General features: G+C 42.0%; 1 protein-coding gene across 1 annotated transcript in view; it reads left to right on the plus strand.

Moving 5' to 3' along the window:
- The window catches only part of IL1RAPL2 (interleukin 1 receptor accessory protein like 2), a 1,150,952-nt gene that overhangs the window by 531,816 nt on the left and 593,806 nt on the right, over window positions 1-25,330 (plus strand). Inside the window, exons 4-5 of the mRNA XM_056540576.1 lie at window positions 4,072-4,258; window positions 18,808-18,961. Coding sequence (XP_056396551.1) covers window positions 4,072-4,258; window positions 18,808-18,961 — 341 coding nt within the window. The remainder of the gene's footprint in view (window positions 1-4,071; window positions 4,259-18,807; window positions 18,962-25,330) is intronic.

The raw sequence follows: 25,330 nt of genomic DNA on the forward strand, positions 1-25,330 counted from the left end.
CTCTCTGATGACATCACGAGCACAGTTCTCTTTGCTGACGTCATTATAATAATAACAACAACTCTTTGTTTATTATTGTCCTTAGTGGGATTTGAACCCAAGGCCCCAGCACTGCAAGGCAGCAGTGCTAACCACTAAGCCACCATGCTGCCCTTAGCATACATCTGCTATGCATGGTTGCTAAAATGGAAAGAGATGTCAGCAGAGAGCACTGTGGTCGTGATGTCATCAGTGTTCCAAAAAGAAAGGAATTTCCTCTGTAGCATTCAGCAGCTAATAAGTACTGGAAGGATTAAGATTTTTTAATAGAAGTAATTTACAAATATGTTTAACTTTCTGGCACCAGTTGATTTAAAAGAAAAAAGGTTTTCACCGGAGTACACGACACAGTCATGATGTCACGACACATCGGCCCAGTGGTCGCCACCCGGCTGTTTGAGAGCTGGCACCGTGGCGTGCAGCTCAAACAGGTGGGTGGCGAATACAAGATTGCGGTGGTCCCCAGCAGCGGGACCCCTGCGGTGAGAAATCTTATCCCCTATCCTTTGGAAAGGGGATAAGATGTCTCAGGGCCGGAGTACCACTTTAATAACAAATCCCTAATACTTGTCTTCTGTATAGTGAACTAAATGTAATCTATACACCCATGTTGCTACAATCACAGGTGCAGTTTTTGTTAAGGAAACATTTGCTGTTTTTAAATGCAAAATATGAAGAAATATTTCACTTATCTCGTTCACATATACGTATAATCTGGATTTAGAAGTATGTTGAGTTTTTTGTTCAACTTTTTAAACCTTTGACGCTACCAAAGGGAAATAGAACAAAAGAGACTGAGGGTATGTAAAGAATAAAGGGCCCCCTTAAATGGGCATTTGTGCGTGAGGGGACTCAGTACCTGGGTCCAGTAACATTAGAAAAAGTATGAGGTCTTGTATATATACACTGCTCAAAAAAATAAAGGGAACACTTAAACAACACAATGTAAGTCCAAGTCAATCACATTTCTGTGAAATCACTCTGTCCACTCAGGAAGCAACACTGATTGACAATCAATTTCACATGCTGTTGAGCAAATGGAACAGACAACAGGTGGAAATTATAGGCAATTAGCAAGACACCCCCAATAAAGGAGTGTTTCTGCAGGTGGTGACAACAGACCACTTCTCAGTTCCTATGTTTCCTGGCTGATGTTTTGGGCACTTTTGAATGCTGGAGGTGCTTTCACTCTAGTGGTAGCGTGAGACGGAGTCTACAACCCACACAAGTTGCTCAGGTAGTGCAGTTCATCCAGGACGGCACATTAATGCGAGCCGTGGCAAAAAGGTTTGCTGTGTCTGTAAGCGTAGTGTCCAGAGCATGGAGGCGCTACCAGGAGACAGGTCAGTACATCAGGTGTCATGGAGGAAGCCGTAGGAGGGTAACAAACCAGCAGCAGTACCGCTACCTCCTTTGTGCAAGGAGGATCAGGAGGAGCACTGCCAGAGCCCTGCAATATGACCTCCAGCAGGCCACAAATGTGCATGTGTCCATTCAAACGATCAGAAACAGACTTCATGAGGGTTGTATGAGGGCCTGACGCCACAGGTGGGGGTTGTGCAGAACATTTGGCATTTGCCAGAAAACACCAAGATGAAAGTAGGTTCACACTGAGCACATGTGACAGACATGACAGAGTCTGGAGACGCCATGGAGAACGTTTTGCTGCCTGCAACATCCTCCAGCATGACCGGTTTGGCAGTGGGTAGGTAATGGTGTGGGGTGGCAATTCTTTGGGGGGCCACACAGCCCTCCATTTGCTTGCCAGAGGTAGCCTAACTGCCATTAGATACCAAGATGAGATCCTCAGACCCCTTGTGATACCATATGCTGGTGGGGTTGGCCCTGAGTTCCTCCTTATGCAAGACAATGCTAGACCTCATGTGGCAAGAGGAAGGCATTGATGCTATGGACTGGCCAACCCCTTCCATAGACCTGAATCCGATTGAGCACATCTGGGACATCATGTCTCGCTCCATCCACCAATGCCATGTTGCACCACAGACTGTCCAGGAGTTGGCGGATGCTTTAGTCCAGGTCTGGGAGGACATATTTCAGGAGACCACCTCATCAGGAGCATGCCCAGGCATTGTAGGGAGGACATGCGGGCATGTGGAGGCCACACACACTACTGAGCTTCATTTTGACTTGTTAAGTTGGATCAGCCTATAGTGTGATTTTCTACCTTAATTTTGAGTGTGACTCCATATCCAGACCTTCATGGCTTGATAAATTAGATTTTCATTGATAATTTTTGTGTGATTTTGTTGTCAGCACATTCAACTATGTAAAGACCAAAGTATTTCATACGATTAGTTCATTCATTCAGATCTGGGATGTGTTATCTTAGTGTTCCCTTTATTTTTTTGGGCATATAATTTGACTTTATGAATTATAGCTTTTGCTAGAGCCCAAAATACATCTCAAAATACAACCAGAAAAGCCAAAGAATGCTGCAAAAGTCCCATAAGCAAAAATATTTTTACGTTTATGAAGTTTTTTTTCTCTGAAAAAGATGGTCATACTGTATTTTTGAGCAGTAAATGGCCCGCACATAGCCGTATGTTAACCCCTTGGGGACTAAGGGTTTTTCCGTTTTTGCACTCTAGTTTTTTCCTCCTCACCTTTTAAAAATCGTAACCCTTTCAATTTTGCACATACAGACTCATATGATGGCTTATTTTTTGCGCCACCAATTCTACTTTGTAATTTTGTAAAAAAATCATTGTGCGATGAAATTGAAGAAAAAACACAATTTTGTAACTTTTGGGGGCTTCCATTTCTACGCAGTACATTTTTCGGTAAAAATGACACCTTATCTTTATTCTGTAGATCCATAAGATTAAAATGATACCCTACTTATATAGGTTTGATTTTGTATTACTTAAGAAAAAAATCATAACTACCTGCAGGAAAATATATACATTTAAAATTGTCATCTTCTGACCCCTAAAACGTTTTATTTTTCTGTGTACAGGGCGGTATGAGGGCTCATCTTTTTGCACTGTGATCTGAAGTTTTTATCAGTATTATTTTTTTTTTGATCTGACTTTTTTATCCATTTTTTTACGGAATAAAATGTGACCCAAAAATACGCTATTTTGGACTTTGGAATTTTTTTAAATTAATTAATGATATATTTTTTATAGTTCGGACATTTACGCATGCGGAGATACCACATATGTTTATATTTATTTTTATTTACATGTTTTTTTAAAATGGGAAAAGTGGGGTTATTTGAACTTTTATTAGGGAAGGGGTTAAATCACATTTATTAACTCTTTTTTTACACTTTTTTTTGCAATGTTATAGCTTCATAGGGGGCTATAACATGCATTGCATTGATTGCCAGTACTGTTCAATGCTATGCCATAGCATTGCATTGATCAGTGTTATCGGCGGTCGATTGCTCAAGCCTGGATATGAGGCTTGGAGCAATCAATCACCAATCGGACGCGCCAGAGGCAGGTAAGGGACCCTCCTGCTGCGTCATAGATGATCGGGACACTGAAGTTTCACTGCGAAGTTTCCCGATCAGATCAACTTGGATTGTCGTGTCTAAAGGGTTAATAGCGTGCGTCACCGGGATCAGTGACATGCGCTATTAGCCCCGTGTCCCGGCTACCGTTAGCCGCCGGGACCGACCTGATATGATGTGGGGACATTGCATGACCCCGTGTTATATCGCAGGAGCTGGCACAGGACGTACAGGTACGTCCTGCATCCCCAAGAGGTTAAATGGGTACTGCAGTGGGACCCTCCATAATCTCCAGCTCTTCCATAGAAATACACAGAGGAGGTGTGTTGACCACAGCTTCATGCTGGGGTTGATAGTCTCCTTGTACGTAGTGGAGAAAGCTTGGCGCTGTGCAGGTCATCGGGGAAGGTCCTAGCAGTCGGACCTCCGCGGTTAGACACTTATCCTAAAAGTTACAGTAAAATGCAACAAGAATCATGATGACTTGTAGTAATGAAAAGTATGGAAAAAGTAAGTTCTTTTCATCATAGAAGTGTGTTTTATACTCCTTACAGAAATTCCACGTACTGCATGAAGGTATCAATGTCCTTGACGGTGGCAGAACATGAGGCAGGACTTTGTTACAACAGTAGGATACGATACATAGAAAAAGCTGAAGTCACCAAAACTAAGGTCATCTCATGTCCTGAAATTGACGACTATGGGACACCAAATGAAAGCACTGAAGTCGTATGGTATAAGGTAAATTTTATGTTTATATTTCATATATAGAAATGGCTTACCACAAAGACCACCCAGCAAGCAGCATTCAGCAATGGAAATAAATAAAATAAAAATTCTAGCTCTACTTTTTTTTTTTCATTTTCATAAGAGATAATAGTAAAATAACACACTTCAACATTTGTCATCTCTCCCAACTACAGCAATACCACATAACTGGTATGGTGGGCACATGGCATGGTTCAGAAGGGAAGGAGCACCATTTGGATATTTAAAGGCAGATTTTGCCGGAATGATTCTTTTGGCACCATGTTACATTTGTAGAGCATCTAAGATAGAAATAAAATGAAAACTTTATTTTGGAAACTGTACCCATCAATAAATTCATGAAGGGGTATAGACAAATATTTTAGCTTTCAGCAAAGTTTTTATCCTGAAGCCATCAAAATTAAAAATCTTTTTCAATCTTTTTCTAAGCCCAAAGATTTACATTTTCTCAAGGAACTTAGAAAAAAACACAACAAAATTCTCAGTTTCTCCTGAGTACAGCAAGAAAATACTTTTTGGGCAAATTGCAGGGCTCAGAATGGAATGAAGACCATTTGACGTTTTTACCACAGATTATGCTGGAATAGTTTTTGGGGATGGCAGAGCCCCTGTGGTACCAGTACAGTGGGACCACCCATAACCCACCCATCCTATTCTGAAAACTTCACTTCTCCTGACAGGTGTATTCCAGAAATTAGTGTGCAATTGATGTTGCATAGTTAAAATTTCAGTTTTTCTACAGTTATGAGATTTTAGCAGTTGTATTGTCCAGATTGTTAAGCAGGTTCTGCCAGGAGCAGCAGTACCATATATGTGGATGGAAATTGCTGTTTGGACAATATATATGCTCCGCTATTACTAATGTTGATTACAAAAAGTTATTATCAGCACTGCTTCTATTCGGGTCCACCTGTGGGGTCAAGCAAAAGATGAGGTAGGGTAGGATTTTGGATAATAATACTTAAAGGGGTACTCTGTGGAATTATTATTATTTTTTTTTTATCAACTGGTGTCAGAAAGTTAAACAGATTTGTAAATTACTTGTATTTAAAAATCTTAACCCTTTCAGTACTTATCAGCTGCTGTATACTCCACAGAAAGTTCAATTTATTTCTGAAATTATTTTCTGTCTGACCACAGTGCTCTCTGCTGACACCTCTGTCCTTGTCAGGAACAGTCCAGAGTACAAATAAATCCCCATAGCAAACCTCTACTGCTCTGGACAGTTCCTGATATACTAGTTCATGCATGTTTATTTTTCCTTCAATGGAGCTGTCTAGTTTGTTTGTTTTTTTCTGCCATTTTTATTGGTACCACTTTGATGTACAGATAAGTTTCTGGACTGCCTTTAATTACATTTTATGAGGTGGTATAATTAAAAATCACCAATTCTGCCATGCTGTCATATTGATTTTTACAGAAGACAAAATGGGACAGGAGTGCTTCCATGTGTGGGATCACCGGGTGGATAGTAGTAGAAAAGGTGTATGTTATGCTCACCTTGTATAGTTGTGCAACGAATGAGGCACAACGCTCAAAAGATTTATCAGAGATCACACCGGAGGTGCTGTACGGCTGCTGCGGACTTCCCACGCCAGATTGGCGTGCAGTGAATACTGGAACAAGCACAATGGGGGAGTTTGGAAGATGTCCCGCGGTGCCAATAGTCAGCACTCACTGCCTCACAGTAGGATCTTAACCGCCGCCTTCCAGCGCCTGACAGGAAATGACCAACGGCCATTTCCTGTCAGGCGCTGGAAGGCGGCGGTTCAGATCTTTCTGTGAGGCAGTGAGTGCTGACTATGAGCAGCGCGAGACATCTTCCAAACTCCCCCATTGTGCTTGTTCCAGTATATATTGATTTTTACAGCATTCTCCTTGTGATGTAAATAACTCATTGGCCTACATCTATCAATCTGCCTGAAACCCATACTGTCTAGTTTTGGCAACAATAACTAATCACAGCTCAGCCTGATTGGCTTCCATACAGAGCAGGGGCCATTCTCATGCCTCTGATTTCCATAGTAGTTATCTGCACCCTACATTCACTTAGTGGGGGTGCTAATGGTGAACAGTGGGGGAGCCTTCCTTCTGTCAAACATCTAGATGTATCTGGAAGGTTAAGCAGCTAGGATCACAGAGAGCTCTGTTTTTGGCACTTGAAGTGGAAGTCTGGCTGCATTTGGCGGCTAACTCCCACTTTTGATGACATAGCAAAAGAAGCCAGCACTATCCAGTGAACATAACTGTGCACTCATTTACACAAAAAGACTGTAAAAACTGATTAGGCTGGGTTCATACAGCATTAATTGATTCTGTCTTAGGTTTGCATTGGCATCCTGTTATAAAAAGGAATGCCATTGTATACTGTGGCACAATACAGAGGGCCCTTCTCAGTGGCCACTTCCCACATGTAAATATGTTTATTTAGCAGGACTCATTCTTGTAGCAGACCATGCTATTGACTCCCACTAAATAAACATATACATGCAGTAAGTGGCCCCAACATAGTCACTGGCTAACTGCATTGCGCCCATTGCAGTTAATGCTGACCTTCTTTGGACGGAATGGATTAATGCTGTATGAACCTATCCTTGCAGTTATTTCCATATGTGGGAATGGTTTAACCATCTGTATGTAAGCTACATAATTATTGACAATCTCAAGAAACCGCTACAAAGGAGGCAGGGCCGATCTCAGAGTTTTGGGGGTTGGGATTTCCACTCAACCTTCCAAAAGTCCTAATCTTAGTATTCCTCAATGTTAAATTGTGATTGGTCTAACAGATAGCTAGGCTAACATATCGTTCTGGACTATAGGAAAACATCACCACAGCTCTCCCGAGTGTTATATAGACAACCATATTTTATTCAGAAATGTGGTCTGTAGTCAGTAGCTGCTGCTTTCTAGTTGAATCTGTATATAAGGTATGTATGTCAGGCACCGCTAGCAGATAAAGACCACTGTAGAATATCCAGGTGTAGGCAGTCGTGAAATGTACCAGTGGATGTACAATTCCCCAGATGGTGGTGCGGTTATCCAGAAGGTTATAGCAAATGTATATACAGTAGAACAGAGGTAGCGAAGTGAAAACGCACTCATCAGAATCTTGTTGGGATAAAAGCTTTCTTTATTGCTGCGTGCTGTACAGTAAATCACCAGGTACAAAGGTGCACAGGGAGCTGTGGATGGAAACAGGCAGGGGGGCGTGCGGAGGGCCGCAACTAGTTTTGCGCACGTGGGGGCTTCCTCTGGCTCGCCTTGCGAGCCAGAGGAAGCACCCACGTGCGCAAAACTAGTTGACGCCCCCCCCCACGCCCCCTGCCTGTTTCCATCCACAGCACATCAAATGACACATTCAGTCTCCAAATTGAAAGTTTTCAGAGCTTATAGGTTAATCACGACATCATAGACTGCTTTATGTGGATCTTCATAAGTTAGCCTTATGGGATGATGTTAATAAAAACTACAGCTTACATATGATATATGCAAAGTTAGAAATAACAAGATTAATGCAGTGGAAGACTCTCTAATAAATCCATCTACAGCTGTTTTATTGATTGTCCTCATAAAAAAGCTGTGAGACACAGCTGCTGCGAGAATTCTGTATCTGTATAAATTATGAGAGATGTTCTTGCATTTAAGCATTATGTGCTACCACCAGAGAGGCCAAAGAAACAAATGAGGGAATCTGGCAGACATGTACAGTATGATGTCTCTCTAGTGAGACATTCTGTAAATAGGAGCTACAGTAAACAGACACATTATATGCCATGTCCAGTAGATATAATTCCTATAGTGTAATAGTGGGGGATGTGTGATAATAACATTTATAAATGAATGACTGTAATGTTAAGCCTCAGAGCACTGTTAAGTATGTGCGTAGCTCAGCCATGAAAGTGTAAGTAAAATAATATTAGGAGTAATCTAGGGGTTCTGCCTCCAGTCTCCACCATTCAGAGCACACAGACAATGGGTAATGAATTGTCCTTCAGTTCTTTTGGAAGAAGTGCATGAATCTGGCAGAGTGTCAGCGAGAGGATAATGCGCCATTTTAGGATTGTAGGTCTCAATCCAATTATACCTCCTGCTACTAGCTCCACTTTTATTTATGCTGATGTTTTACATGCACTGTTTTTCTAGGATATTGAAACACTTAGCAAACATTTCTTGGTGCTGTCATCAATTCATCAAAGGTGACTTGTTATTCTAAAGCTGTAACCGGCATCTTCAGATGTCCTATCATAAGAAATTCAACACTTTACCATAGAGCTAATAATATTAATTTATTATTTCCTTTAAAATTCCCATAGCAATCAAAAATAGAATTACAAAAATAATACATAGACATAAATAGATAAATTCTCCAATGATGAACACCTGTATATCCCAACGTGTTTCCCCGTGTGTCTTATAGAATACAGCGGTTGATCAGGGGATGACAACAACAGTAATATAATATACACAAAATGCACATAGAAAGGGGGGAGAGATGAAAAATTAAAAAAAAAAAAATTAAATAGATAGTGTATAGATTACAGAAACTGGTAAAGACTCGAAAATATTGAAAATACAGTGTATGCATGTGACAGTACAGACTTGACATAGCAAGCATATGCACAATATATTAAGCCTGCAGAAGCACATTAAGGCTCACAAATGACTGGGCAGCTTGTTTGTGGTTTCAATTGCAAATCCTCCAGGTAGCTAAATGTTGAAACAACATATCATCTCAAAAAACGGTATAGACCCAAATATAAGGACTCCTCCAAAGATATGGCAATATCCCCTGTGCAAGATGAATTTAGCACAAATAACTCCCTCAGTCTAGACAGTTGGTACCGAACCATATAAATTCAGCTACCAGGATTCTTAAGAGAAAGGACATATAAGTCCCATGTAGATATGAAACCTCAATATTGTAGATCCCGTATTCTGTTCATAGTGCCACCTAGATATTGAAAGTCTTTAAGATACCAATATAACTGCAGCCCGTCCACAAATGTACTGTCAGTGCCGAAATATTGACTCCCCAATCGGGCATTAGATAAACATGATGGTTCCTTCCACGGCTGGCGATCCACGCCGCAGATGTCGTATCATAGAAGCTTTTTTCTTACAAGAATCACTGTAACTGTAACATCGATAGTTACTTTTTAAATAAAGTCAATCTCCAGCCAAAAACTGAAAGGGAATTGGACTTGCCAAAGCTTCCAGAGGTTCCGCTTAGTAGACAGACAAGTCTGGATGCCATAACTATTCTGTTTATAACTCTTTTACATAATATAATGCTCTGTTTACAGTTCTAATCCTATTATGCACAAAGTATTGCATGACATCAGCGCTGCTAGCGGAAGGGACTAGTGTTAAGTAAAACTACAGTAAATGCGTCCGGACCTGAACCTGATGGCTTGGTCATTGATCTGCATACATTGTTGCCGCCATTAAAGTATTTCAGTTGCTTGGCAAAGTTCAGCATGGCAGACTTTAAAGGGGTATTCCATGAAAAAACATTTTTTTTTCATATGAACTGGCTCCAGAACGTTAAACAGATTTGTAAAAAACAATCTTCATCTTCCCAGTACTTATCAGCTGCTGAAGTTGAGTTGTTCATTTCTGTCTGACAACAGTGCTCTCTACTGACACCTGTCTGTCTCAGGAACTGTCCAGAGTAGTAGCAGCAAATCCACATAGCAAACCTCTCCTGCTCTGGACAGTTTCCAAGACAGACAGAGGTATCAGCAGAAAGCTCTGTGGTGAGACAGAAAAAAAAACAACTCAACTTCAGCAGCTGATAAGTACTGGAAGGATTGATATTTTTTAATAGAAGTTATTTAAAAATCTGTTTAACTTTCTGGAGCAAGTTGATATGAAAACATTTTTTTTTCATGGAATACCCATTTATGATTGTATTCATCTTTTTCATGCACTGGCACTAATTTATGAAGACTAAAGCGATCATCAGCTGAGCCATCAGGTTTTCATGTAAGTTTGCTGAACTCTAGCTGGGACCTTGCAACTCCTTCAGAAGTGCAGCCTTAGAGACTCTACTGAAAATTATGAGTTGCATCTAAATTTACCATTGTTTCAAGCTGCAAGTCTTGATGACGTCTAGGAATTATCGGAATCTTCAGCACTAGCCATGGCTGCTAATGCTGTTTGTAAGAGCATCCTCAAAGACTGGGACTGTTGGTGGTTTTAGAGTCAGGGGTTGTGGTGATTTGCCAAAAGCATGAGTAGATCGAATGCAGAGAAAAACTAGAGCAAGTATAATTGGAATTGTACCTTTTTTTTCCTTTTTTATGTTTTGGGACGACTTTTGGTTTTGACTAAAATACATACCAAAATAGAATATCTGAACCAAGCCTTGGTCTTAAAGAGATATCTTACACATACATCCCCTTTTTAGGGTAGGGTCACACTGGGTGGATATGCAGCATATTTGATGCTGCGATAAATCTGCCGAGCAGTGGGAATTACACTGTGTATGCGTTAGGAGCAGACACTCAGGGCTTTCCCACTACAGGCCTGTGTCTGCAATAAGGTTTGGAGGCCAGCCGTATGCATCGGCATAACTTTGACGCTCAGCCGGCTTCCGAACCTTAATGAAGACACAGGGCTGCGGCGGGGAAAGCCCTGAGTGTCTGCTCCTTGCGCATACACAGCGTATTTACCACTGCTCAGCAGATTTATCACAGAGTCAAATATGCTGCTCATCTACACAGTGTGACCCTACCCTTAAACAGAATGTAGCCTTCATGATCAGCTGATAGCATTAGTTACAGCTTCTCTAACTTCCAGCAATCAACTGTTATCATTGGAGGATGCTCTGTCTAACCATGTATACATATGTAATATATAATGTACCCTTTTAAATAAATGTCCATCAATGTAATATATTGAAGGGTTTGATCTACCAGAGCAGGAGAGGCTCTTTGTGAGCTGCTTTTCTCTCTAATTCATAGAAAGGAGGCATTACATGACATCAGAATGACACAACACCTTCAAACCTGGGGCTACACACACACATTTTGTAACACCACAACTGTGATAACAACTTTCATTTGACAGCCTTACATAAAACCTTTATGAGGATTTCATACAGTGTATTTCAAAATATTGAAAAGAAAGATAGATTAAGAGTCAGTGGGGATCCGACCAAAGCAGGCTGCCAGTGGCGGCCTGCTTAGCCAATCCTAGATGAGACAGGATCCTGTCTCAGACAGAGATTGGCTGTGTAGGCCATCCCTTGCACTTATCTCTGAGTGTGGGGGGATGGGTAAGTAGCTGGTACGACATACAGAGATCATAGGGGGTCACAGCAGTTGGACCTCCGTACGATCAGACACCAGGTACAACTCTCAATCACACATGTATAATCAGATGCATTAGAATACAGCTTTTTCTAACATCTTCCTGAACATATTACAGACAAGCAACTTCTCCAAAACTTTAAAGAATATACAATTCAGATTGGATAAAGGAGCTCTCTGTGTAATTGAATATCTATTTTATTGTAAACATGCAATGTTTTTCCTGTTTGGTCCAACCTCTTTGTCTGGCATTAACAGTCATCACCAGATCTAGCCAGGTAAAGCCGAAATTTCCCCCAAAATTTGTTTCGGTCCGAATTTATTTGCAGCAAATTGCTATTAAAGAAAGGCTATTTCTGGCCTATAGGGTGTGTGCTGGATTAGTGAAATTATACTGTTATTCAGTATGACATGCAGATCAGAGGCGTCACTATTAGAATCATTGTCGCAGAGCGGCACAATTACAGAGCCTGGAGGTGGCATCAGTATGAGGCGATCATATAGTGGCTGAATGACACAGCATGGAGGTGGCGGCAGCATGAGGAGAACATATAGTGGCTGAATGACACAGTGTGGAGTTGGCGGCAGCATGAGGAGACCACATAGTGGTTGAATGACACAGCCTGGAGTTGACGGCAGCATGAAGAGAACATATAGTGGCTGAATGACAAAGCAAGGAGGTGGCGGAAGCATGAGGAGACCATGTAGTGCCTAAATGACACAGTGTGGAGGTGACGGCAGCATGAGGAGACCATATAGTGGCTGAACGACCCAGCTTGGTGGTGGCGGCAGCATGAGGAGACCATATAGGGGCTGAATGACACAGCATGGAGGTGGCGGCAGCATGAGGAGAACATATAGTGGCTGAATGACACAGCCTGGAGTTGGCGGCAGCATGAGGAAACCATATAGTGGCTGAATGACACATCCTGGAGTTGGGAGCAGCATATAGGGGCCTAATGACACAGCCTGGAGTTTGAGGCAGCATGAGGAGAACATATAGGGGCTGAATGACACATCCTGGAGGTGGCGGAAGCATAAGGAGACATAAAGTGGCTGAATGACACAGCCTTAAGTTGGCAGCAGAATGAGGAGACCATATAATGGATTAATGACATAGCCTGGAGTTGGCAACAGCATGAGGAGAACATATAGTGGCAGAATGACACAGCCTGGAGGTGGCGGAAGACTGAGGAGAACATATGGTGGCAGAATGAGACAGCCTGGAGGTGGCATCAGCACTAGGAAAACATATGAAGGCAGAATAAGACAACCTGGAGGTGGCAGCAGCATCAGGAGTCCTGAAAGTGACCCGGTGACAGAGTGGTGCGGTAGGTGGCAATACCAGTACCTGGTGATGAAGGTGAGTGAAAAAGGAGAACATGGTATCAGATGTGTGGCATCAGGCGGGTGGCAGGATCAGAATAGTAGCTGAGGCAGGTAGACAGAAGAAAACGGTTTCCTTTGTAAAAGTGTTAGTGTGCACAAGTAAGTATTGAGGATATGCATTACATAAAACTAAAGTTTAATAATATGCTAAGGATAAAATATATGAACCCAAAAATATTTTTTAAATCAAACAAAAGGAAAGATGTGCAAAAAACACCATGTGCCACCTACTCCACCAATTATTGAGGTGATGGAAAGACCTCTAAAAGGTGGAAGGGAACAACGTATGGTCCATTGTAACCGGTGGGGGTAAAAACTTCCCCGGTAAGGCCCTACTCTTACACTATTAATTCCCTTTTTGGCAAGTGTTACTCGCCCTAAAAAGGACGGCCCCACACAGGAGAGTAGGGCCTTACAGGGGAGGTTTTTATTCCCACCGGTTACAATGGACAGTACATTGTTCCATTCCACCTTTTTAGAGGTCTTTGCATCACATCAATACTTGGTGGTGTAGGTGGCACATGGTGTTTTTTGCACACCTTTCCTTTTGATTGATAAAAAAAATAAAATTGAGTACATACATTTTTCCTAAGAAAAGTTACGTTTTATCTAATGCATATCATCAATACTTACTTGTGGTCTGATGCCAAGGAATGTCTGTAACTGGGGAGCAGCACCTTAAATATGTTTTGCATATTGGTTAAGTGTTGATGTGGAACCATGGTCAATCTACTCTGATGCATCAGGCATTGGTGGGTGGAAATCCTGGCTGATCCATGACTTATTCATCTTCACAAAGGTCAGTCTCTACACATTTTTCATGGACAGAGGAGTTCTCCTTGGGGTTACTTTGGCCCCCCCGCCGCACTGTACACCCGCTCTGATGGCACACTACTGGCCGGGCAGGACAGCTTTTCCAGGGCAAACTCTGCTAGTTGCGGCCACAAATCTAGTTTGGCTGCCCAGAAGTGCAGCAGGTCTTCAAGGTGTGTTGGCATGGGCATATCAAGGTATGCCACCACCTGCTGGTTCAGGTCCTTCTGATGAGTTGCTTCATGCGGGTGAAGAAAGCTACTTATCAGTGACTGTAGACTTAGGCTGCTACTGATGGAGCTGGTACTGCTCCTGCCACCCCATCCCTCCCTAGCAACCATGGCAGTGGAAGGTGAGCGCAGAGTGCCCCCCGAGTCAGATCTGCGAGAGGATGGACAATGGCGCAGATAGGCATCAGTCAACTGACTACTCAGGATGTCTCTGTAGTAGGTCAGTTTGTCCTCCCTCTCAGTGGGTATAAAAAAAGGCCCCCATTTTGTAGCGAGGGTCCAATGAGGTGGAGAGCCCGTCATCCCCCTGCCTAATGGTTACAGTTTGGTGGTCACTATGCAAGCAAGTGAGCATTCATCGTGCCATTTGTGCAAGTGACTCGGAGGGACTCCCTGCCTCCATCTCCACTGCCGTGGTGTATCTGGGTCCTCTGTCTCGCCTTCCTTATAACCCTCTAGCTCCTCTAGTTGTTCTTGCTCCTCATCTCCTGTCAGATGACTATGCTCCACTGTGCCCCTCAGTTCAGCCGCCACAGGGCTTATGTGGCCCTGAGATGTAGGCCACGTCTCCAGTGCTCTGACCAGCCATTGTTTCCAACACGTGTTGTAGTAGATGAAGCAGTGAAATGACGTTGTTCATCCCGAAATCCTGGCGACTGACTAATAATGTGGCTTCCTCAAAGGGCCTGAGCAAATGGCAGGTGTCATGTATGAGCTGCCACTGGTTGACATTGAAGTTACACAGGGGAGTCCCCCTATCTGCTTGGATCATCAAGAAATCGGTAATGGCTTTTCTTTGTTCGTAAAGTCGGTCCAACATATGGAGGGTGGAATTTAAAAGTGTGGCAATGTCGCAAATCAGACTATGTTGGGGGGGGGGGTACCGTTCTGAGGCTGCAGCTCAAGGAGGGTGGGCTTTGCAGTGTACGAGTGGCTGAAGTGCATGCAAAGTTTATTTCTCATTATTAGGATGTCTTGCAGATGGGGGGAACATTTCAGGAACCACTTAACAACCAGATTGAACACGTGTGCCATGCAGGGCACATGTCTCAGGCTTCCTTGTTGTAGCGCAGACAAGATGTTCTTCCTGTTGATGGTCACCATGGTTCCCATTTCCAGTTTTCGTGGAGTAAGCCATGATTCGATTTCTTGATGAATGGCTTTTAGCAGTTCCTCCCCTGTGTTACCCCGTTCGCCAAGGCAAACCTTGTAAAGAACAGCGTGACACCGCTGTGCCCTGCACATATGGTATGCTGGAGGGGCACTGAGACTTGTCCATGCAGTGGAGGCTGAGGACACGGTGGAGGATGAGGAAGCGGAGTCGCACACTGTCACAGGACCAATGGCCTGAGAGCGTGGAGGCGGAAGCAGTGTGACCTGTCCAAGTGTCTGAGGTGGCTGTGCAGGAACCACATTCCCCCAGTGGGCCGTAAAGGACATGTATTGTCCCTGACCATAGTTACAGCTCCACACGTCGGTGCTGCCGTGCACTTTGGTACATACCAAAAGGCTCAAGGACTGGCCCACCTTCTGTTCTACAAAATTGTGCAGGGCTGGTACAGCCTTCTTCACAAAGAAATGACGGTTTGGGACTCTCCACCTTGGCTCTGCACAAGCCATCAGTTCTCTGAAAGGTGCAGAGCCCACCACTTGAAAAGGGAGGGACTGCAGCACTAGCAAATCGGACAGGAGCACATTCAGCTTCTGCACCATTTGATGAGTTGGCGCATACTGTTGTCTCTTGGACATGGCTTTGTGGATGGATTGTTGGCAGAATGGCTTACTAAAAGTGGGAGTAGTAGAAGCATCTGGAGCGACAGAAGGAGGGTATGACACACAGCTCACTTCGGCTGAGGTGGTGGAGCTTTGGCTGGCTGAAACAGGGAGCGGTGTGCTACTGGGTGATGCAGCAAGCTGGACCACCACATTGGAGCCACGGTTCTCCCAGGCCGCTTTATGGTCATGCTGCACATGTTGACTCAGAACCGTGGTGCCAACATTGGAACCCTGGCCGCGCTTCACCTTCTGGCGACACATCTTGCATGTGGCTGGGTTAACACCCACCAGATGCTTGGTCAAAAACTGCCACAGCATAGGACAGAGGCAATGGGAGGACAGGGACTGCTCCTAGGCCATGCCAACTGAGGGTTGTGTCTATGGAACCCACCGACTTGTTGACTGCCTGACATACTTAGTGCGTATATGAGGGGAGTGTAATACGCTTCACTACGCTTAAAACGGTGTTTGTCTACAACACCAGCAGGTGTGTACTTTTGCCTGGCCTTTCACGGTATCTAGGCCCTGAAGACTTTTACATGAACAAAATGGTACACCACTTAGATGTATGTATGTGGTATGCACTTATGAGGGGAGTACAATATACTCCACTATGCTTAAAACAATATTTGTCTACAACACCAGCAGGTGTGTACTTTTGCCTGGCCTTTCACAGTATCTAGGCCATTAAGATTTTAACAGGAACAAAATAGTACACCACTTATATGTATGTATGTGGAATGCACTTATGAGGGGAGGACAATGTGCTCCAATACGCTTAAAACAGTATTTGTCTATAACACCAGCAGGTGTGTACTTTTGCCTGGTCTTTCACAGTATCTAGGCTCTAAGACTTTAACAGGAACAACTAGTACACCACTTAGAAGTACGTATGTGATATGCACTTATGAGGGGATAACAATACGCTCCACTACGCTTAAAAAAGTATTTATCTACAAAGCCAGCAGGTGTGTACTTCTGCCTAGCCTTTCACAGTATCTAGGCTCTTAAGACTTTAAGAGGAACAAAATGGTACACCACTTAGATTTACGCACAGGTTACACTTAATCTAGGACCATATTCTATTAGTGCTCTGCTCACCCTAACTGTCTGGCTACTATTAGCTTTTCAGTTGTTGTACACACCAGTGATGCAGCACACAATCGCTGTGTTCTACATCCAAAATCGCACTTTCTCAATCTCTCTCCCTTCCCTATCAGTGCTTCTAGGCTGGATTTGGGCTTGACTTGAATCGCTGCTGTAAAAAATTTTTTCTGTGCAACACACACTGCTGTCTGTCCCTCTCTCTCCCCAATAAAAGGCTGAAGTGACTGACAACAAGATGTCTGCTGGTTATATAGGGCTGTGACATCACACAGGTGGCTGGCTTCTGATAGGCTGCATGCTGCATGTGATTCAGGGTCATCCCAGGATTCCTTGCCCCATGTCCTCACATGTGGAACGGCCATTTTAGATGCCCTGGAGCCTGGACCGCACTAAATGTAGTTTAATGAAGCGATTTGCGTGATTTAATCGCGGCGATATTCGCATTCGTTGCATTCTGATTCGTCAGATTCGATTCGCTCTTCCCTATGAATAAAGTAAGAAATCAAGTCCCAAGCTGCAAATTACCCAGAGACTCTTGCATTTTTCAAGAATGGGCTAAGTTTAATGTGGGACTTTTGTGGAGCTTTTGACCCTTAATCTGTACATACCTCTCATTAGTTCATTGAGTTCATCAGTGCCAAGATAGTGTTTTAGAAGATATACAGATTAGATTTCGGAGCCCACTAGGCATTCCCTTGTCTTCTCAAGCCCAGCACAGTTCAGACCCTCCACTAGTTAGCCCCTTTCCTCCATTTGCTGGTCACCTCCTCTACCCCCTGATTGCCAACCACAGGGCTGTACTATATCCCCACTTTCTTATGTAATCTAGCAACTGTGGGGATCGCCCTTACTTCAGATCTAAAAAAAAACTGCTGACAGGTCCACTTTAAAGGAAATCTGTCATCAGTGTCACTGGCACAATACAGACAGGTAGTGCAGGTGACACTGATAACAACAATACTTACCTGGTCCCGTTCTGTCCTCTGGTTCTTCTGCAATATTCCACCATATCTTCTGTTCCGGGGCCGACTTGTCATATAGGCGGAGCTTACTGACGTCACCGCTGTACAGACAGATTAGTGCAGGTGACATTGATGACAGATTTTCTTTAAGACACAACCAGTCCTAAGAATGTTATGAAATATACCTAGAAATCTGTTATTCAACTTTTTCCATTATGTTAATGATTTTTGCCTGACTTTTAATTGTCCCCTAATGTAGCATACAAGGCTACTAAATTGGCAGTTGTATGCCCCTGTCTTCAATGATTGTGAATCCGTAGAAACTACTGCTAATATAAGTTTCTTTTCAACTTGTTTATTTTCTGTGACATAACTGACATGCATTTTTATCTGTTCACAGAGTGTATGTATAATAGTGAGCCAGGAACATTAGCACAGTGGGCACATACTCTCTTACTATATATATTATGGAGGATCAAACACATACATCATGTTCAGAATCTTGTTCCGACTTCCATACTGAGAAAATAATTCAAATGAATCAGTTCCCGGTGAATTCTGTAGTTTATAAGCTCTATTATTATGGCTGGTAATTTACTTCTTATACAGTTTAGCCAGTATTTTACTGGATTTATTATTTCTTTTTACTTTCATCTTCCTTGCTAGTAAAGACAATTGAACGTGACATTTAAAAGCCCCTTTCCAACCAGTTTTACTATGTAATTAAACCTAGTGCTTTGTTTTCTTATTAAAAATTCTCGTCTATCAGTATGAAAAACTAATTCTAAAATAACATATTGTATGGATGCGCACATTATTCTGTTACCAGGACAATGGCTTAAAAAAACTAATAATAAAAAAAAACTAAATACATAAAGCAGCTCATGCATTTAACTAGACTAAATGGCCTCCTAATTGTGCTTTCATTGCAGGAATGCAAACCAAAGAAGTGGAGAAGTCTGATAATACAGAAGGGAAATAGCCTTTTGATACAAGATGTTCAAAAAGACGATATGGGAAATTACACTTGTGAAATTAAGTTTGAAGGCAGACCGATCAGGCGGACAATTCAGCTAAAGGTAACAGGTAAGAACTGAATTGGAACTGTGCACTTTGCACTCTCTGATAGCTGGACAAATTATCCTTCTATACAGTTTCCCAAATAACACTATATTGTGCTGCCCACCAACAAACACTGCAAAAATTATGTAATTTATCTAAGCAGCATTCACCTCTCCAATCCCACGCTACTCCTCCAAACAAACTCTGGTGGGTAGTCCAGTTTTTCTTTACAAGTGCAGTAAATTGGTAATACTAATAGTAAGACACATGGCTGCAGCAGTTACATGCCATGTCATTGTAAAAAAAACAACAACATTGAGGTACCCACTGGTGTTTGCATGGTGGATCACTGTAGGATCAGAATAATGAGTAAAAAGTTTTTAGTTTTTTTTTTAGTTTTTTTTATTATATAAATTTTTTGTAAACCTTTCGACCTTAAAGAGTACCTCTCATGATTTTGATACATTTTATAATCATTCCAGTTCATTGCTCCCATCATGATAAAATGCCTTTATTTTTATTATTTGTTAGTTTTCTACCCTGATATTGCTCTGTATTTTGCGCAGGTTCACAGCAGGAGAAGCCATACAGGGGAGAACTTCCTCCCTCACTTTGCTACACACAACCAAGAGCAGTTCAGTGTGTCAGATGAGCTATGATTAAATAAGGCTGCAAACACACCCCTCAGCATTTCCTGAATTTGAACTTTTGCAAGGCCAGCAGGAGTCCAAAGTCTGTGCAAAAGATGGGGGGAAATTTGCTTTGGACAAGTAGGGAGACACCTAATGGCAGCTTTTTTAAACACAAAACAAGGAAAACTTATTATTTTTAAAAAAATAAAGAACATTAGAAAGATTTTTTATTGACCATAATGAGTGCAAAAGCAAAAATTTGTTTTAATGAGAGAGTGCCATTTTAAAGGCCATAGTAGTTGCAAGACTTGGGCACTGTATACACAACAGGGTTCTAATACTACAAGCATCATAGTAACATAGTTCATAAGGTTGAAAAAAGACCAAAGTCCATCAAGTTCAACCTATAACCATAGTGAGTCCCTACTGAGTTGATCCAGAGGAAGGCAAAAAACCCTCATACTAGAGGTAAAAATTCCTTCCCGACTTCAATTATGGCAGTCAGAATAAATCTCTGGATCAACATTCTGTCCCTATAAATCTGGAATCCATAACCTGTAATTTTATTACTCTCCAAAAATGCATTCAGACCCCTTTTGAACTCTTTTACCGAGTTCACCATGACACCTCCTCAAGAAGAGAATTCCACAGTCTCACTGCTCTTACAGTAAAGAACCCCCGTATGTGCTGGTGTAGAAACCTTCTTTCCTCTAAATGTAGAGGATGCCCCCTTGTTATAGATACAGTCCTGGGTATAAATAGGTCATGGGAGAGATCTCTGTACTGTCCCCTGATATATTTATACATAGTTATTAGGTCTCCCCTAAGCCTTCTTTTTTCTAAACTAAATTACCCTAATTCTGATAATCTTTCTGGGTACTGTAGTCCTCCCATTCCCCGTATTACTCTGGTTGCCGTGTTTGAACCCTCTCCAGCTCCGCTATCATAATGTATAGTATTAAATCAGAACTGTTATGCGACAAGAAGGTCCATTTTAACTTGTGTTTGGGGTCGTGCTATTTGTAGTTATACCTCTGAATGCAGCTCTGATATATATGTTGTGTAGCAACTCAGGACAATGGAACGTAATTGATTGTAAACATACTCATAAGTATAATGTTTTTCTAATCTTTTAAGACAATGTTGTAGAACATAGAGATTTAAAAAGCACATTCTCCAATGAAATGTCTCGCCTAAGACTCTCTAGGGTTGGTCTTTAAAGGGGTTCTCCCACCCTAAGACATCTTATCCCCTAGCCAAAGGATAAGGAATAAGATGTCTGATGGCGGGGGTCCGCTGGGGACTGCCGCAATCTCTCATGCAGCACCCACCTGTTTCAGCTGCGTGCAGCGCTGGAGTCTCCATGTCTGAAGCCTCACAACCACTGGGCCGGAGTATCGTGACGTCACGCCACGCCCCCTCAATGCAAGTCTATGGGAGGGGGCGTAACTTAAACAAGATTCTGCTGTGCTGTGCACATGGCGGAATTTCCTTGCCAGATGATCCCGGCATGGAAATTTTGATTTCCGTGTCTGCAGAAAAGAATGAACACGGTCATTCTTTCTGTGGACTCTGCACAGAATGCATAGTCGTCTATGAATTGGAGCATTCCTGCATGGTCCTAGCGGTCCTAGCCCACAGTCTGCGGAATGTCCACACAGAGATTTCCCATGCGGACATTACAGCGTGTGAACATAGCCTAACTGTTGTAGATCTAATTGTGCCTACTGTGCTGTTGTGAACAAGGTGATGACATGTAAGCCTCAGTGGCTCCCTAAAGTAAATTAAGCTGCTACTGGTGAATGAGGTTCACTGGTCATCGAGTTGCTTTCTGTATAACAACTGTGCGGCCATCTGGACTGTAACTCTTTTGAATAGGGACTATGTTTAAAATAGAATAATCTTTATTTAATGGAAAATCCAAAAATACATAAAAGACATACACACATTACATTTACATTACTATACTTGCATGATATTTTATCTGTTTTAAATGATATATCATCGTCAGCGGCTATTTTGGAGTAGTCCATTTTTCCATGGGGGCAGTTTTACCTCTAAGATTTAGGTGGTGGCCATTTTGTTGAGGCTCTTCTGTATACACTAACAGTGTTTCCGGAAATGACGGCCCCGCACGGCAGCGTAAAGAGAATTATTGATTAATTTCTGCTACAATGTGATTGGCCGCTTTTGTGTATATAATGTACTTCATCCCGGTGACCCACCACTCCTGGACAAAGCCCTGCTGGGCAAAATGCGTTGGTGGTTTGGTGTGTTACTGGGGAGCCATTGTGTGTGGGGGGGTTCTCTACCACTGTATTGTTACTTTACTCGGTTTTCTGCTGGGCTTATATGCCGGCAGTGTTCCTTCAGCACTTTACCTATGCTTCTGTTACTGGCACTTGTCTACACTGGATGGCCACTTTGCCCTTATACATATTTTTAAACTTCCTTTTATGTATTTTGTTACTTATGATTTTGGTATACATATAATTGCTATAACATTATATGGTATTTAACTTGGATTGATTGTATATTTTTGCCCTCCGCACTGCTCCCTGGCCACGTTGTGTGTATGTCTTTTATGCATTTTTGGATTTTCCATTAAATAAAGATTATTCTATCTTAAACATAGTCCCTTTTTTCAAGTGGTTTATTTATGTCTTTTTGGTAAAATGGTGATACCACGGGACTCTATACATTTAATACCCCCCTTGTGTACAACCCCCCCCCCCCCTTCTTCGGTTGGTGTCTTTTGAATAGGAGACTAAACACAAAACTCCAAGTGTCTCAGAGGTTCCAAAACTAAGTTTTGGCAAGATTTCTACATTTGTTTCTTAAGTAACAATTGTGGTGTCAGATGTCATAATTCAAACCCTGAACTGTAGATAAATTGTGACATCATATTGGGGCCTCTGAGTATATTGATTTTAAGTCAACTTCATTTTAGGTCAAATTGTATCTTTATGACCATGAAAATGTAAATATCATTTCATCTATTTCTGTTGTCAAACTGAATGTGTACAATTTCTGTATTAAAATGAAAAAATCCTGTGCACTTATTATTTTACACTACATTTAACACAATTACAACTTTTCCTTGCTTCAGATCTACAGCTCAGAGCAAGATTTACTGGAGTGAATGCTAGCCAGTATACAGATTACACATTTTGCATCACTAATGCAGCTTAAGTCAAACACATTCCATTTGGTCAAACTGAAAAACATTATTCTCATTGAAATATTTTGAACAGATGTTTTTCTCATCATGATTTGATTTATTTATTTATTTTTATTTTAGAATCTGAACTTCTTTTTTCATAAAATTTATTTTTAAAATGTGTAAAGGCCATAGCATGTCTAAGGGGACATCACAGAAAATAAAACATAAACTAAGAGACCACTTTTATAGGCACCGTTCTATATCCTATATACAAACCATTTTTTTTTTCCATAAAAGCCTTGCTTATTTTTCCACCACAAATCATAGGTTCTTTGTTGGAATCGGGTCTTGTTACCATGTGGTAGTCATAATTGTTACCATACAGTAGTCACTCATTGTAATGTTTATAAAACCAGCTTAAAGGGGTATTCTGGGCAAAAACATTTTATCCTCTATTCAAAGGATAGGGGATAAGATGTCTGATCGCAGGAGGACTGCTGCTGAGACCCCCTGCGATATCCCTGCAGCACCCGCATTCTATGCGGGAGCTGAATCTCCAGTTTCAGAAACCTCCGATAGACATGAATGGAGGGGGCGTGGCGTGACGTCACGTCCCCAGTCCCGGAAACCCGGAGGTTTCTGAAACTGGAGATTCAGCACCCCCATAGAATGCGGGTTCTGCAGGGAGATTGCGGGGGTCTCAGCAGCAGGCCCCCCACGATCAGACATTTTATCCCCTATCCTTCGGATAGGGGATACAATGTTTTTGCCCGGAATACACCTTTAAGGCTAGGTTTTCTAAAAAATGCCAGAAAAAAAAACCTGTGTGGAAACCTAGCCTAAGCGGGATATGTGCTTGAGAAAACTATGGCCATGAGAGATGGGCACATTTTCTCAAGAGTACTCAGATAGTGCTGAAATATACAAAAAGGGAGTGCATTCCTGGTGCAGTATTGTAAAGGTATAGGGCAGTAAAAGATCTAAATTTTGCACTTCACAAAAGTGGTTGTACTAAGAACACTAAGATCTGACCAAGTCTTTCTTGTTCAAGAGTACTCAGATAGATATATTTTGACTTTTACTATTGAAGGATGGATTACCCAAGCTTTTTTAAGTATTGGATCAATATTAGATCAGTAAGGGTCCAACTCTTTGCATCTCCACTGACCAACTGTTTAAAGGGGCCATGGCACTGCAGTCTCTTCACTGTTTACAGTGCTCATACTAGCCCTCAGTCCATTTTGGAATGGTTGTGGTGAGTAGAGCAGCTATTTTCTATTCACAGAGAGTTGAACCCCCACCAATATAATGTTGATGGTCAATTCTGGGGAGGACAGGCCATGAATTGTATTAGTTCTAATTCCAATATGTCACCAAAATTAGTATATACAAATTGGGCCAGCATAACATAAAGATATCCAAGCCCCTGCTAATAAGAGACAAAAATTTAACTGTGTCAAAATGACACACAATAACGAAACTACATGACAGACCTCAAAACTGGTCTCAGGAGTGATGTCCCACAGCGAGTGACCGATCCCTACAACACCATCATGCCTGTAGACATGACAGGTCTTTGTGTAACCATCATGCCTGTAGATGTGACAGGTCTTTTTGTAACCATCATGCCTGTAAATGAGACAGGTCTTTGTGTAACTATTGTTCCTATAGATGTGACAGGTCTTTGAGTAACCATCGTGCCTGTAAACAAGACAGGTATTTGAGTAACCATTGTGCCTGTAGTCGTGACAGGTCTTTTCGTAACAATCATGCTTATAGATGTGACAGGTCTTTGAGTAACCATCATGCCTGTAAACGAGGCAGGTCTTTGTGTAACCATCGTGCCTGTAGATGTGACAGATCTTTTCGTAATCACCGTGCCTGTAGATGTGACAGGTCTTTGCGTAACCATCGTGCCTGCAGACGTGGCAGGTATAAAGGGTATACAACCACCTATGTGTCATGATGTTGTTGCTCTGAATATGTGTAAGTAACAACTACGCAATGCATCTCCCTGCAGGGTATACAACTGCTTATGTGTTATTGTTGTGAAGACGTGTCAATAACAGGAAGTATGCAGATCATGCCCCTGCAGACATGATGAAAACCATGATGTCAATAACTACTAGAGTAGTGCATACCCTTGGAAAAGGTGGTAAGGTGTAACATGCCAAGCAGATTCAAATGCTAACAAATGAGTACGACTGGCTTGGTGACATATGTGATACCAATGCTATTATTGCTAAGTGTTACATATCGGCTGTAGTAATAAGTAGTCGGAACTTCTGCTGAAACTAACAGACATAGTAACACGACTGGAAAATATGTGTGATTTCAAATGTCTAACACATGCTTGGGGTGCTGGCTATAGTAGTGTAAGTCTATACTGTGTAAAGTATACTGTAGATGTTATGGTCCTAACAAGAGTATGCATGTAATTCTAGCATCAATGTCTGTATGTAAACTTACTTATACACAGTGAATGGTCATGGACGCATGAATGATCTGAAAGCTAAGAACCTATTCACAGTAACAGTATAAGTGCTGTGTATGACTGCACAATGTAAAAGAAAACAAAATGATATCAATGCTCATAGT

Source organism: Hyla sarda, chromosome 9, assembly GCF_029499605.1.
Source record: "Hyla sarda isolate aHylSar1 chromosome 9, aHylSar1.hap1, whole genome shotgun sequence".
NCBI classification, from domain to species: domain Eukaryota; kingdom Metazoa; phylum Chordata; class Amphibia; order Anura; family Hylidae; genus Hyla; species Hyla sarda.